Source organism: Myiozetetes cayanensis, unplaced genomic scaffold, assembly GCF_022539395.1.
Source record: "Myiozetetes cayanensis isolate MyiCay16 unplaced genomic scaffold, myiCay2020 scf44, whole genome shotgun sequence".
Classification (NCBI taxonomy): domain Eukaryota; kingdom Metazoa; phylum Chordata; class Aves; order Passeriformes; family Tyrannidae; genus Myiozetetes; species Myiozetetes cayanensis.
In genome coordinates this window covers 665,169-678,247 of record NW_026087676.1, presented here as the reverse complement: position 1 = coordinate 678,247, position 13,079 = coordinate 665,169, and the positions used below count along the sequence as shown (strand labels likewise).

General features: G+C 68.3%; 2 protein-coding genes across 2 annotated transcripts; both read right to left on the bottom strand.

Annotated features, from left to right (window-relative positions):
- Positions 1 to 3,248: 3,248 nt before the first annotated feature.
- Positions 3,249 to 5,578, bottom strand: LOC126648079 (retinol dehydrogenase 8-like). Its single transcript, XM_050330769.1, has 6 exons — positions 5,436 to 5,578; positions 5,183 to 5,344; positions 4,576 to 4,755; positions 4,407 to 4,500; positions 4,132 to 4,315; positions 3,249 to 3,608 (listed from the first exon to the last, which is right to left on the bottom strand). Exons 1-6 carry the CDS (start codon positions 5,551 to 5,553, stop codon positions 3,369 to 3,371), a joined length of 978 nt encoding a protein of 325 aa, XP_050186726.1. The 5' UTR covers positions 5,554 to 5,578; the 3' UTR covers positions 3,249 to 3,368.
- Positions 5,579 to 6,460: 882 nt separating this feature from the next.
- GRB7 (growth factor receptor bound protein 7) lies at positions 6,461 to 12,197 on the bottom strand. Its single transcript, XM_050330736.1, is given in 15 exon segments — positions 6,461 to 6,607; positions 6,709 to 6,802; positions 7,098 to 7,185; positions 7,274 to 7,334; positions 7,415 to 7,531; positions 7,603 to 7,683; positions 8,015 to 8,113; positions 8,242 to 8,352; positions 8,425 to 8,562; positions 8,649 to 8,722; positions 8,816 to 8,941; positions 9,043 to 9,199; positions 9,395 to 9,539; positions 9,641 to 9,794; positions 12,134 to 12,197. Coding segments are annotated over 15 exon segments (1,650 nt in total). The 5' UTR covers positions 12,192 to 12,197.
- Between the last annotated feature and the right edge of the window lie 882 nt (positions 12,198 to 13,079).

Here is a 13,079-nt window from a genome sequence, read left to right as displayed (position 1 = left end):
CCAAAAATCTGATTTTTCACAAGTGGTTTGTTATTTTGGTCCGGAACAGATTTGGGCTTGGGGCATTCTCTGGCCCATGGTGTGTCCGCCTTGCTTGGCTCTTCCCTTCCTGATGAACTGCACCCCAACAGTGGCAGGGGAAGCCCAGGGAAGGAGCTTTTAGCACCAAGAAACGAGTCTCTGGTGCTTAAAGGTTTGCTGAAGTTTTTAAAAGATGTCAGTAAACCCACGTGTGCTAAAGCAGAGCTGGGAAGTGATGGCAAAGCAGGCTGAGGAGTGGGAATGGGATCTGGGGAGCGGGGCTGGAGCACCAGGGCTGGAGTTGGGACCTGTGAACCACCCGAGTGGGATGGGACTGTGCCTGTTCCTCCAGCTGCTGGAAAATGGTGTTGGACGCAGCCGTGGTTAAAGGGGAACGATAAAACCCAAGAGCCATGGGGTAGGGGCAGCTCAGCCCCATGCCTGGACCGCGGGGTGGGCGCAGGGGTTCCGTGGGATGCCGGGGGCTGCACCCACCGTGCGGGAACGCGATGGAAACATCCCGGCGGCGGGAGGGTGGAGGCTCACACCACCCCCAGCCCTCTTAACACCCGCCTTACCAGGCTGGCGTTGCCCGCCCTTGTTTCATTCCCCCCTGACACCTTCTGCCGCAAGGGCTGGACACGCTTGAGAAACAGAAACGAAAAAACAACCCAGAAGAAAGTCAGAGGATCCTTTTTTTTTTTTTTTTTTTTTCCCTTCTCACTTCCTTCCCAATCCGGGGTGGCAATAAAAACGCCGAGGGGTCTTTCCCCCTCGCTGTGCCAGCGCTGGGTGCGACAGTGCCAGCCCCGCCAGCCCCTGGGGGCTCAGTCCCATCCCTGATCCAAGCCCCCTCATCCCTCTGCTGCCTGGATCCAACCCCCTTTCAAGGCTTACAGAAACCTTCGGTTGGTGTTGTGACAGAGCGATCCTTATCTGCTGATAGCTGTTATCGTGACAGAGCACGGAGGAACTGGTTTTCCCCGCCGTCGTGTCGAAACACGCTTCCTCAACGCCCCAAAAAATCCCGTAAAACTCTTCCGGGTGCTGCGCCGCATCCTTGGAGCATCCCGGCCGGCTCCTGCTCCCCCGCGGGGAGCGGCCGAGCTCCCAAAGCCCGGCGGAGCCGGGAGGGGACAGAGGGCGAGGGACGTCTGAGTCAGCGGCACCTCCCCCGTGTCCCCGTCCCCAGCCGTGCCCTGAGTCACGGGCCCCGCCGGCGTTTTCCCACCCTCCGCGTGGGCCGTGTTCCCAAATCCGGGGGGCACGGCGCCAGCAGAGCCACCTCTGTGCTGAGTGACAGCCTTGGAAGTGTCCCCAGCGCTGGCACCGCCACGGGGGGATTCTCTGCAGCCCCGGGGGTCCCGCCGGGACACGTGGGAGCAGCACAGGGACAGGGCCGCGACTGTCACCGGGGCACCACGACGGGGGCAGCGGGTTCATGTCACGCCTGGTGCCCCCTTCGCTGCGCCGGGAGGGAAGTGAAGCCCCCGGGGAGCTCCCGAGCCGTCCCCTCCGTCCCCTCCGGCCGGGTTAAATCTGGCTCCACATTTGCATGGCAGCGAGCCGGCACCTGGCAGCGAAATCCTCGGGGGATCGGGGACACGGGGAGCGGCTGGCGATTGTCACACGCCGGGGACAGGAAAGTCCCAGCAGACAATTGTGTTTTTTAGAAGAATCCGCTTCCGACCCGCCCGGCTCCGGCCGCTCCAGCGCGGCACCCGCGGGGCTGCGGCAGGGGTGGGGTGGGAATGGATGGTGGTCCTGGACTCGGACTGCTGTTCCACGGCCACGGCGGGTGCTCCGGGTGGGCGGTGATGCTCCTCAGCCTCAGGCATGACCCAGGTGGCCCCCACAGATTAGGGATCCCCCACCACCAGCAGGTTCCCCCCTCGCTGTGCCCGGGACCCCCGTGAGGGGGGCTGTGAGTGGGGCTGAGGCCATCACAGGCTGCTCCCCCCAGACCCCGCTGCCTCCCACCCGCAGGGAGAGCTGCGGCTCATCCTCCTCCTCCCAGTTCTCCCAGTACCAGCCCCATTGCTGCTTCCCTGGGCACTGGGGGGGGAGGGGGGATTGGAGGGAGGGTCCTGTCCTCCCTCAGCCCCTTTTCCCACAGCCGTGACTATGTGCTGGGGGGCTGGGCCGCAGCCAGGGCCCCCCCTTGTTGCTCCCCGGCGCCGGGCACAGCCCCCTATCCCCCTCCCCCCGTCCTGCCCCCCGGAGTGGAGAAAGTTAGTCAAATCTGCAGAAACCGCAGCGGGGGGGAGGCAGCGACTCTGTCACCGCTTTGATGTCACTCCTGCACGTCCCACAGGTGCTGCCATCGCCCCGGGGCCGCGGTCCCACCGCCGCTTTGCCATTAACTCGTGCGAGAAGGGGGGATAATGCAAAAATATTTCCTCTCCCCGCCCCCCCCCATCCTGTCCCCGAGGTCCCTGGAGCCGGGGGGGCCCGGAGAGGCCACGTGCGAGGCACAGGAGCTGCAGCCACCGCCCAGCCCTCGCACGTGGGGCCGGGGGTCCCGGCAGGGCTCCGGGGGGCTGCGCCGCGGGAGGAGCTGGGGGGGGGTGGTTGTGAGCAGCGGCCCCGCGGGGTGGATTCGTGCCAGGCCTCCTGCGGTTTGCCCCTGCGCTCCCCTCCCGCGGCTGTCACGCCAGGCGCCCACGCCCCACCACCACCACCACCAGGGGTTCACCCACCCTGCCATCACCTCCCCGAGCCGGAGGGGAGCCCCCCAGGGGCAGCGTGGGGCGCTGGGGTCCCCTGTTCCCAGCCCTTGCCATGCACCCCAGCTCCACTTCGCCCCGGTTCCTGCCTCCCCTTTGCACCCCCTGTGCCCCCTCTGAACACACCACACCCCGCTCTCACCCTGCTCCACCCCCGTCACCTCCTGCACCCCCTGCGCTGCCCCAGGGCCTTGGGGCTCAGTGCTGGAGGGGGGTGACTCAGGACACCCACCACCCTCCATGGGACATTCCCGACCCCACAGCAGTGCCCGAGGGAAGGAGGACGCAGGAAGGAGGACACCGCCTCTGGCAGCCGGGGGGTGGCCGGGTCAGGTCCCCTGGGGGCCACACGCCCTCGGGGGCAGGGGGTCGGGTGCCCCAGGGAGGGGGGAGGCCCTTCCCAGCCCCGTCACGGCCGCCGCTCTCCCGGGGGAAGCCGCTCCGCGTTGCTCACCCGGCGCTGCTTACAAACACCGCTCCCACTTTAGGTTTAATGCGGCGGCGGCCGCGGGCGCTATTTTAGGGCCGGGGCCGGGATAGAAACCCCGAGCGGGGTCCCGGCCCCGAGCCCCCCATCCCCCGGGGGATGGGCTGCGCGGTGCCCGGGGCTTTTTTGGGGGGCTATTTGAAGCCCAGGAGCCGCACGCCCGCCTTGACCTTGCGTGACTTCCAGCGGAGCAGGCGGATGGCGCGGAGCCCGAAGCGCAGCACCGCGTCGTACTTGAACACCAGCTTGTAGAAGGCGTCGGTGACCAGGGCGCCGCTGGGGTCGGCGTGTTTGAGCGCGGCCATGGGCGTGTACGCCGCGTTCGTCTGGTGCCGGAACGGCGGCCGGGCCGCCTCGATCACCCGCAGGGTGTGCTGCAGGAGGGCAGGGCACTGTCCCCTCCCTCCCTGTCCCCCCAGTCCCTCCTCAGCCCCAGCCCGTTTCTGTCGCCATCACCATTCCACTCCCATCCCCTTTCAGCCCTGTCTGCATCCCATTCCTCTGCATCTCCATCCCCATTCCTATCCCATCTTCTTCCCGTTCACATCCCATCCCCAAGCCCATCCCATTCCATCCCTGTCTCTATCCCATCCCACCCCATCCCCATCCCATCCTCCCCCATCTCCATCCCGCCCCATCCCCATTCCATTTCCATCCCATCTCCATCCTCAGTTCCCTCCCATCCTGTTCCCATCCCATCCCACCTCAACCCATCTCCACCCTCATCCCCGTCCCCATGCCCCAGCATTCCCATTCCCAGGCAGGCTCAGCCCCATCAGGATGGAGCTGTCCAGGCAGGATCTGTCCCATTTCGGACTGGCCATTGCTGTTCCTCATTAGGGCTAATTAACACTTCTCTGCCCAGCCCAGCCCAGCCCACTGGGGCCCCTCTCCTACCTCAGCAATGTCCTCGGGGGTCTGGCCCAGGCTGGCGAACACATCCCTGGAGTTCCTCAGGTAGAGGTCGGTGAAGATTTTGGCCGTCTCGGGGTCCGTCCGGGAGTAGTCGGCGCGTTCGGCCTCCTCGTACAGCTTCGTCTCGAACTCCGTCACCACCGGCCCCGGCTCCACCAGGCTGATCCTGCCCGGGGAGGGGGCGCTGGGCACTGGAGCCCCCCCCAAACCCCCAACCCCGAGGGTGTTGCAGCCCCCCCGCCCCGTCCCACACTCACGCCACGTTGAAGCGCAGCGCCTGCACCACCAGGCTCTCGCAGAAACCCTCCACGGCGAACTTGGAGGCCGAGTAGATGTCGTTGAAGACGATGCCTGGGTGGGTTGGGGGGGTCCCGGTTAGGGCTCAGGGGGGTGTGGCCCCCCCCAGGGTGCCCCGTGCCCCTGTACCCTGCAGGCCCATGATGCTGCTGATGACGACGATGTGGCCCCCGCGGCGCCGCTTCATGTCGGGCAGCACCTCCTTGACGAGGCGGACGAGGCCGAAGAAGTTGGTGTCCATGAGGCTCTGCATGGCCGCCACGCTCTGGCACTCCAGCGGGCCTGCCATGCCCACCCCGGCGTTGCTGACTGAGGGCATGGGGCGTCAGTGGGGGCAGCCCCCCGGGGAAGGGGGATCCCACACCCCGGGCATGGAGGGTCCCCAGCGTGGGATGTCCTGGGAGCGAAGGGGCCCTGCTGCACAGGGTGTCCCCAGCATGGGGGGGTCTCTGCTGTGTGTGGTCAGGGGGTTCCCCATGCTCAGAGGGTTCCCCCAGCAGGGTTTGGAGGCTCCCTGGTACATGGAACATCCCTGGCATAGAGGGTGGCTGGTTCATGGGGTCAGGGGGCCCTGGTGCACGAGGTGTCCCTGTCGTGGACAGTCCCCAGCACTGGGGGTACGAAGCCTGGGACATGCTTGGCAGGGACAGCCCCCAGCACAGGGGGTGTCCCCATCACGGAGCTTCCCAGCCCAGGACTCCCCACAAGCAGGGCAGGAGGGGGTGCCAGGGCTCACCCAGGACATCCACGTGGCGCCCGGGGATGCTGTCGAGGCAGGCTCGGATGGAGCCCTCGTCGCACACGTCCAGCTGTTTGATCTCCAGCGTCCGGCCCAGCGCCGGCCCCGCCGCCGCCGCCAGCGCCGCGCTCCGGCCCACGTTCCGCATGGTGGCGATCACTGGGGAGGAAGGGGGGTGGGCACGGGTGGCTCAGCCTCACGTGGGATCCCTCTGGGGGGGCTGGGGAGGTCCCTCCTTTGCCCTGCTCACCTTGGAAGCGGCGCTGCTTGTCCCGTGCCAGCCGCACGGCCAGGGCCAGCCCGATGCCCGAGGAGCAGCCGGTGATCAGAACCGTCTTGGGAGCCATGGCACGGCCTGTCGCCCACATCCCAGCCCCCCCGCCTTTATAGCAGCTGCCCCGGCCCCGGCCTTGGCCCTGGCCCCCCACCCCCCAAATCCGGGCCCTTAATCCCCCCCGGATAATCCGCCCCCCGCTCCCTGGGGATTTGCAGCGGCCGCGTGGCTGAGCCACACGTGGTGCCCCGGGCACACAGAGGGGCCTTTGTGCGGGACCTGGGGCACACTGGGGACATGGCAGGACACGGGGACACTGCCAGCCGTGTGCCACCGGCAGTGGGGGGCTGTGGGGACCCCCCCACCCCCGGCTCTGCCTTTGGAGGGGATGAGGCGGGAGCTCTGCAAAAATAACCTTTATTGTCACTGGTATAAAACACGTCCCAGTTTTCAACTGGCCTTGTGGGGACGTGGGGGACGCGGTGGTGGCTGCCCCCCTCGCCCCCCCACCCCGGGACCCTGCTCCTGGGGACCCCGAAACGCCCCTGGTGTGGGGGCAAGGAGTGCCAGGCTCCCACGGGGACACTCGGGGCTGCTGCTGCTGCAGAAGGGGGGGACAAAGTGCTTGAGTGTGGGGGGCCCTGGCGAGCTGAGCTGTGCCATGTCAGTGGTGCCAGGCTGTGCCAAACCATCCTGGTGGTGCTGAGCTGTGCCAAACCGTCCTGGTGGTGCCAGGCTGTGCCAAACCGCACCAGCAGTGCCGGGCTGTGCTGAGCCGTGCCGCGTCAGTGGTGCCCAGCTGTGCCAAACTATGCTGGTGGTGCTGGTCCGTGCCGAGCCGTGCCATACCATGCCAAACCGTCCCAGCGGTGCCAGGCTTTGCCGATTCATTCCACGCCGGTGGCGCTGGGCTGTGCCAAGCCGTGCCATATCGGCAGCAAGGCTGTGCCAAACCGTGCCGGCAGTGCCGGGCTGTGCCAAAGCCAGGGTGCCCCGGGGGCTCAGAGGGCCACGCAGGTGCAGTAGTGGCGCAGTTTGCAGGGCAGGATGCCCCGGTTGATCTGGTGGAACTCCACCAGCTGGATGAGGTCGGCGAAGCGCGTCTGCCCGTCGTCCATGGTGAAGTAGAGCCGACCCTCCTCCTCGCTCTGCCAGGGGCCAGGCGGGTCAGGACCCCACAGCCCTGCATCCACCTGGCCCCTCTGGGCCCCCCCGACCTCGCCCAGCCCCCCTGGAGCCCCCCACTCACGGGCAGGATGAGGTAGTGTTTGACGCGCTGCAGGTGGCACAGGGACAGCACGAAGCCCTTGGGGTTCCGTTGGCTCTCCCGCACCAGGAAGACGCTGCAAGGCCCAAGGAGGGGGGGTCACTGCTGGCCCCAGGCCCCTCTGTGTCACCCATGGGGTCCCACATACCTTCCACAAACTCTGGGGGCCCAGTACCCCCTGCAAACCCCGGGAACCCCAAACTCATGGGGAGTCCCAACCTCCCTGGGATCCCCCAGCAAGCCTCCCCCACCCCTACATGTGTCCTGCATCCCCCCCTCCCAGGACCCCACAACTCTTGGGGCTCACGTCATCCTCCTGCTGTCCCACGTCCCCCCTCTGAGCCCCAGGGACCCCTCCCAGGCTCCCATACCCGTCCACCATGCCCTGGCGGCCGATGAGCTGCTGGGTGTCCTCGCGGGAGATGCGCCCGTGGAACCAGGGCTGGGTGCGGTGGATGGCTGTGGGGACAGGGGTGTCAGGCTCTGGGGGGACCCCACGCCAGGGGCAGGGACCCCCCCGTGGGTGCAGCCCCCCCCTCCATCTCACCGGCGCTGAGCGGGGAGCTGTGGCAGGCGGCGGGCAGGCTGTACCGGTGCGTCGTCTTCTTCTGGCCGGGCAGAGCAAGGGGTGGGCGTTAGGGTGGGCTCAGGGGGGCTCCTCCCTCACCCACCCAGCACCCCAACTCACCCTCCAGGCCTGAGCCTCCTCCAGGGCCGCCGTCAGCACCTCGCTGGGGTTCTCGATCACCCGGCCCGTGCACCCCGAGAAGTCCATGGCCACCAGGGCGTTGTCAGAGACGCTTCTCTGCGGGGGAAGGGGGGGTCACTGGGGGTCCCCCCACGGGCAGGGGGCTGTGGGGGGTGGGGGGCACTCACCAGGGGCGTGGGGCCGATCCAGGGGGGTTGGCTCAGTCGTGCCTGCGCTTGCTGGTAGTTGCGGTAGAGCTGCATCCCGTACTGGGGGGGGATGGTCCCGTCAGCTGGGGGGGCCCGTGGGGCCCATGTCCCACTGTGGGGTGGGTGGGGGCGACAGGGACCTCCACAGACACCCATTGCAGGGATGGGGATCTCTGTATCCACCCCACACGGGGACAGGGACACCCATCCTAAACCTCTTCCAGCAACCCCCCTCTAGAATCCCTCTGTATTGCCCCCAGCATCACCTCAGTATCCCCCCAGGAATCCTCGGGAATTCCCCCAGCATCCCTCTGGCATCATTCCAGGCTCCCCTCCAGCCTCCCCCCGATCTCCCCGGGCACAGGGCCGGTCCCACCCCGCCGGGGCTCACCTTGAAGAGCCGGAACGCCGCCATCCAGCAGCTGCGGCTCTGCTCGTCCTCGCTGCAGAGCAGCTTCAGGCCCTTCACGCCACCCCGCACCTTGTGGGGCTGGAGGAGAGGCCAGAGCTGTCACAGGGCAGCCCTGACTGGCCCTGGGAGCGGGGGGCAGGGACAGAGACCCCCTGGCAGGGGGAGGCACCGGGAAGGACCCCCCAGCCATGCAGGGACATCCCCACCTTGATGCAGAAGCCGAACTCGGTGGGGGTCCCGTAGAGCTTCTTGCCCTGGGTCACGTAGTAGATGTTGGACTCGGTGAGGTCAGCGAAGTACTGGAGGTGCCGGGGGTCCTGGTGGCATGGGGGGTGTCAGGCTGCACCCTCTGGCTGTGCTCCCCTCCCCAGTACTCCCCGTGCCCTCACCTTGGAGGTGCCCTTGGTGGAGTAGTAGAGCCCCGAGTGGCGCAGGGAGAAGTGGAAGCGCTTCCAGACCTTGCGGCCGGGCTCCCGCAGCTGCAGGAACCCCTGCACCTCGGGGCAGCTCCCAGAGTTGAGGAAGTTCTGGGGGGGGGGACACGGGGGCTGAGGGGCACGGCGGGGTCCCCGGGGCCGCCAGGGCGCCTCAGTCCCATCAGAGCACCCCGTACCTGGATGAGCTCGGAGTGTGCCATGCTCTTGTTGGCCTCCAGGCAGCTGGACACCATCACCTCGGGAACAGCGACTGCTGGGGGCACGGGGTGGGGTGGGTCAGCCCAGCCCCTTGGGGTGCTGGGGGTGCCCATGGGTTTTTAACCCCCGTCCCTGCAGGCCCCACGTACCACGCTGCTCTTGAAGAGCTCGTACTTGGCGAAGTTCTTGCGGAACACGAAGCGGCTCTCGGCGCCGGCGGCCCAGGAGCTCTGCACCTCCACCACCGCCTCGTGGTCCTCCAGGCACCGCTCTGGGGGGAGCACGGGGGGTCAGAGGGGGGGACTGGGGGAGCCCCAGCCATGCCCCCATCCCCCCGTGTGCCTTTTTCCCCCTCCCCCAGCGAGGGCTCACCCAGGGCCAGGTGAGGGTGCAGCTCCACCAGGGCCCAGCTGTGGTCGTGGATCGCCCGCGTGCGGCGCACCAGGGTCTCGCAGAGCTGCCGGGCCGTGGTGCCCGCCGAGACCTCCAGGGAGCGGCACGCGCCGTCCTCGCCGAACACCTTCACCACCTGCCACGGCACCACCCTTCCCTGAACTCGCGTGGGGGGTGCTCCTTGCCCCAGGGATGGGACCTTCCCAGCCCCATGACGCGTGGGGTGTGGGGGGGGTCCCTGTCCCAGGACCAAGAACCCCCCTCCCCAGCCCCTCAAGGCTCACACGGGGGGTTCCTGTGCCAGGGCTGAACCCCCCCTTCCCAGACTCACGTGGGAGGTGCCCTCGCGGGGGGATCCCTGGCCCAGGGCGGGGCTGCTGAGGATGGGCGAGTTGGAGGGGCTGCAGAGCTCCGGGAAGGGGTTGGGAATGCTGGGCAGCGACGACGCGCGCGGCTCCTCCTGGGGCGGTGTCCGGCTGCGGGCACGGGGCGAGGGTGGGGGGGGATGTGACACCTCTGTGACACCTCTGTGACACCTCTGTGACCCCCCCCGCGCCCCCTCCAGACCCCCACCCACCTGCTGCCGTGGATGAAGAGGGGCTGGGAGCGCTTGACCTCGGGCGGCCCCTCGCCCCCGTCCCACTCGCCGGGGACCCCCTCCTGCTCCGCCCCGCCCGGCCCGGGGGGCTCCCGGAGGCTGCTCTGCTGAGCCCCCCCCTCCATGGCATTATCTGTGGGGAGAGAGCAAGTCCAGCACTGTCCGGGGCTCCAGGTTTGGGATGCAGGGCCAGGTTTGGGATGCAGGGCCAGGTTTGGGATCCAGGGCCAGGTTTGGGATGCAGGGCAAGGTTTGGGATACAGGGCCAGGTTTGGGATACAGGGCCAGGTTTGGGATCCAGGGCCAGGTTTGGGATGCAGGGCAAGGTGTGGGATACAGGGCCAGGTTTGGGATGCAGGGCCAGGTTTGGAATGCAGGGCAAGGTGTGGGATACAGGGCCAGGTTTGGGATGCAGGGCAAGGTGTGGGATGCAGGGCCAGGTTTGGGCTCCAGGGCCAGGTTTGGGATGCAGGGTAAGGTGTGGGCAGCCCCCATGGGACGCTGTACCAGGCTCCCCACAAGCCACACGCCACCAGTGCTGTGATGCTGCTGAGGGGATCCCACCCCTGGCACCCACCCAGGGGGTGTTTTAGCAGTGCCCAGACAAACAGAACCCCCACCCGAGGGGGGCTGGCTGAACCCGAGGGTTGGGGTGTCCCTGACCCCCCAGACCTGTCCTGATGCTGGGGACAGGGGTGTGAGACTGGTGCTGAGCACAACCCACCACGAGACAGCTGAGAATCCCCCCACATCCCTCACGGGACCCTCACAGCGCACCCAGGTCAGCACTGGGGGTCTGTGGGCACCGGGAGACACCAGCTGAGCTGTGCTGGGCTGAGCTGTGCCAGGCTGAGATTTGATGGGCCGAGCTTTGCCAGGCCGGGCTGTGCCAGACCGAGCTTTGCCAGGCCGGGCCGTGCCGGCGCCGTGGGGAGCAGGAAGCGGGAGCGCGGCGGCGGCTCAGCCCAGACACCTCCTCGGGTCCGGCCAAACCAGTTCTGGCGGCCGCTCCCAGCTCCACCTCACCGCCCTGGCATCCGGGGGCGAGGGAGCCGGCGCCCGCCGTGGGAACCGCCGCCAGCCCCCCGCGTCGGGGGGACCCCGGAATCGTCCCCCTGGTCCCGCCGGTGCCGGTGCCACGGCACGGGGAGGGCTCGGACACCGACCACGCTCTGGGTCCGGCCCTGGAGTGACCAGCACGTGGCTCACGTAACACACGTGGCACCCGCGGCTGCACCGGTGGCACTCGGTGACACTTGGTGACACTCGGTGGCACTTGGTGACACTTGGTGACACTCAGTGGCTGTGGCCTCGGCGGGGACGTCCCAGGAGGCCGCGGGCACTCGGGTTAATCATCCACCCTCTGCCCCTGCCCAGCCCTGTGCTGTCCCCTCCCCGTGCCCCTCCCCGCCTCCTGCCAGCTCCCGGGGCCAAGTCCATGGCCGGGCAGCACCGGTGCCATCCCAACCCATCCCATCCCTGTTGTCGCCGTGTCCCCATCCCGGTGTCCCTCTGCTCCACCCCCATTCCATCCCTGTCCCCACAGTGTCCCACCAGGACATTCTGTTCCATCTGCACTCCCTGCCTGGCCGGACCCTGGGGGGGACAGGGGACAGCCGGGGGGAAGGTGGGGTGACAGTGCCCATGGTGGGACACGGGGGATGTGACAGATGGGGACCCCCAGGGCCCTGGGACGGGGACACAGCCCTGCCACCAACACAGCCCATCCCCATGGCCTCAGGTCACCCCGGGGCCAGCCCTGCCCTGGTGGCCCTGCCGGGGCTGTGACGGGGTGGTGACCGTGGCAGGGGAACACTCAGGGTGTCCCCACAGTCTGGGACAAACAGGGGGACCCAGGGCCTTGGGGCTATGGGGGAAGGGGACAGGGCCCACCAGGGTGATGGGGTGGGGGACTGCAGGGGGTCAGGACCGCTGGGTTGGGCCGTGGGGCCACCAGGATGATGGAGCAGGGGGACCACCAGGAAGGGACAAGCCAGGGCCAGCAGGACTGGGGGGCAGGGGGATGTCCAGGCTGTGGGGTGGGGTCTGGGGGCCACCAGGGCTACAGGAAGGGTCCCAGAGCCACCAGGATTAGGGGACAGCTTCCCAGAGCCAGCAGGGTGAGGGACAGAATCCCAGGGACACCAGGATAAGGAGATGAGGTCCCAGAGCCACCAGGGCTAAGGGAGGGCGTCCCAGGGCCACCAGGATAAGAGGACAGGGTGCCAAGCCCCCCCAGCTGTGGGTGGGGGTCCCGGTGGGTGCCCAGGTGGGGGTCCCGGGCTCCCCAGGGGCACAGAGGTGTCGGGGAAGCCACGGGGGTGGCAGAGGAGGAGGAAGAGCCGGGAGGGAGGTGGGAGGGAGAGAAGGGGCAGGGTCCCAACCAGGGGTCCGGGATCGTTCCCGGCGGGATGGGGCCAACCCCCTGGGCTGAGCAGCGGCCCCCCCGGCCCCGGGACCCCCCGGCCCGACCCCGCTCCTACCTGCAGGCGCCCGCCGCGTCCCGCCACCCTCCCGCCGGACCGGGCATTCCTGTTCTCCCCGGCTTTATCTACCTGCGCCTGCCCCCGCCCCTGCCTGACATCACCGCGCCCCGGGGCTGCCGCCCGGCCCCGGCCCCAAATGCACCCGTGGGGGGCTCCCACAGCTCCCCCGGACCCGCGGGGGGGATGCCCAGCCCGGCCCCGTGCTGACCCCGGGGGGCTGGACCCTCCAAACCCACCCACGGCCCCCCATGAGGAGGGGATGGGGAGTTTCCCACAATGCACCGGGGTGAGCCCTGGAGCAGCCAAAGCTGGGGGACACAGGGCCCTTGAGGGGATCACAGGGACCCCTGGGATGTCCTGGGGCTGAGGGTTCCACGGGCCCCAGCCCACCCCCATGGGGGTCTCCACCCTCAGGGTGTGGGTTTTGGGTCGGGGCTCCCCTGAGACCCCCCAGTGTTGGGTTGGAAGGACCCCACAAAGGGTGGGGGGTCCCACGGGGTCATCAGAGGTGGGAGGGACTCCTTGGGTGGGGGATTTTTCATGGGGGTCTCGTGCAGGCAGCAGGAGGGATGTGGGGACCCCCCATGGGAGGGGGGCTGTGGGGAGATTTGGGGGGTCCCCAGGGGGATGCTGAGGGCCCTGTGGGGGTCCTGAGGGTCCATGGGTGGGGGCACAAGGCCCCACAGGACCCCATGGGAGTATTGGGTAGGGTGGGGGTCCACAGAGCAGTGGGGACTCCCGTGGGACCAGAGGGCTCCTGGGAGGGTCATTTCAGGTCCCTGTGCGGGTCCCCTGGGGGTCATTTTGGCTCCCCCTGTGTTGTTTTCGGGTGACACTGGGGTCACTCCGGGTCCCCCAGGAGAGGTCACCGGGGGTCGTTTTTGGTCCCCCCTGGGGTGGGTGTAGGTGACACTGGTGGTTGGGTCACTGCA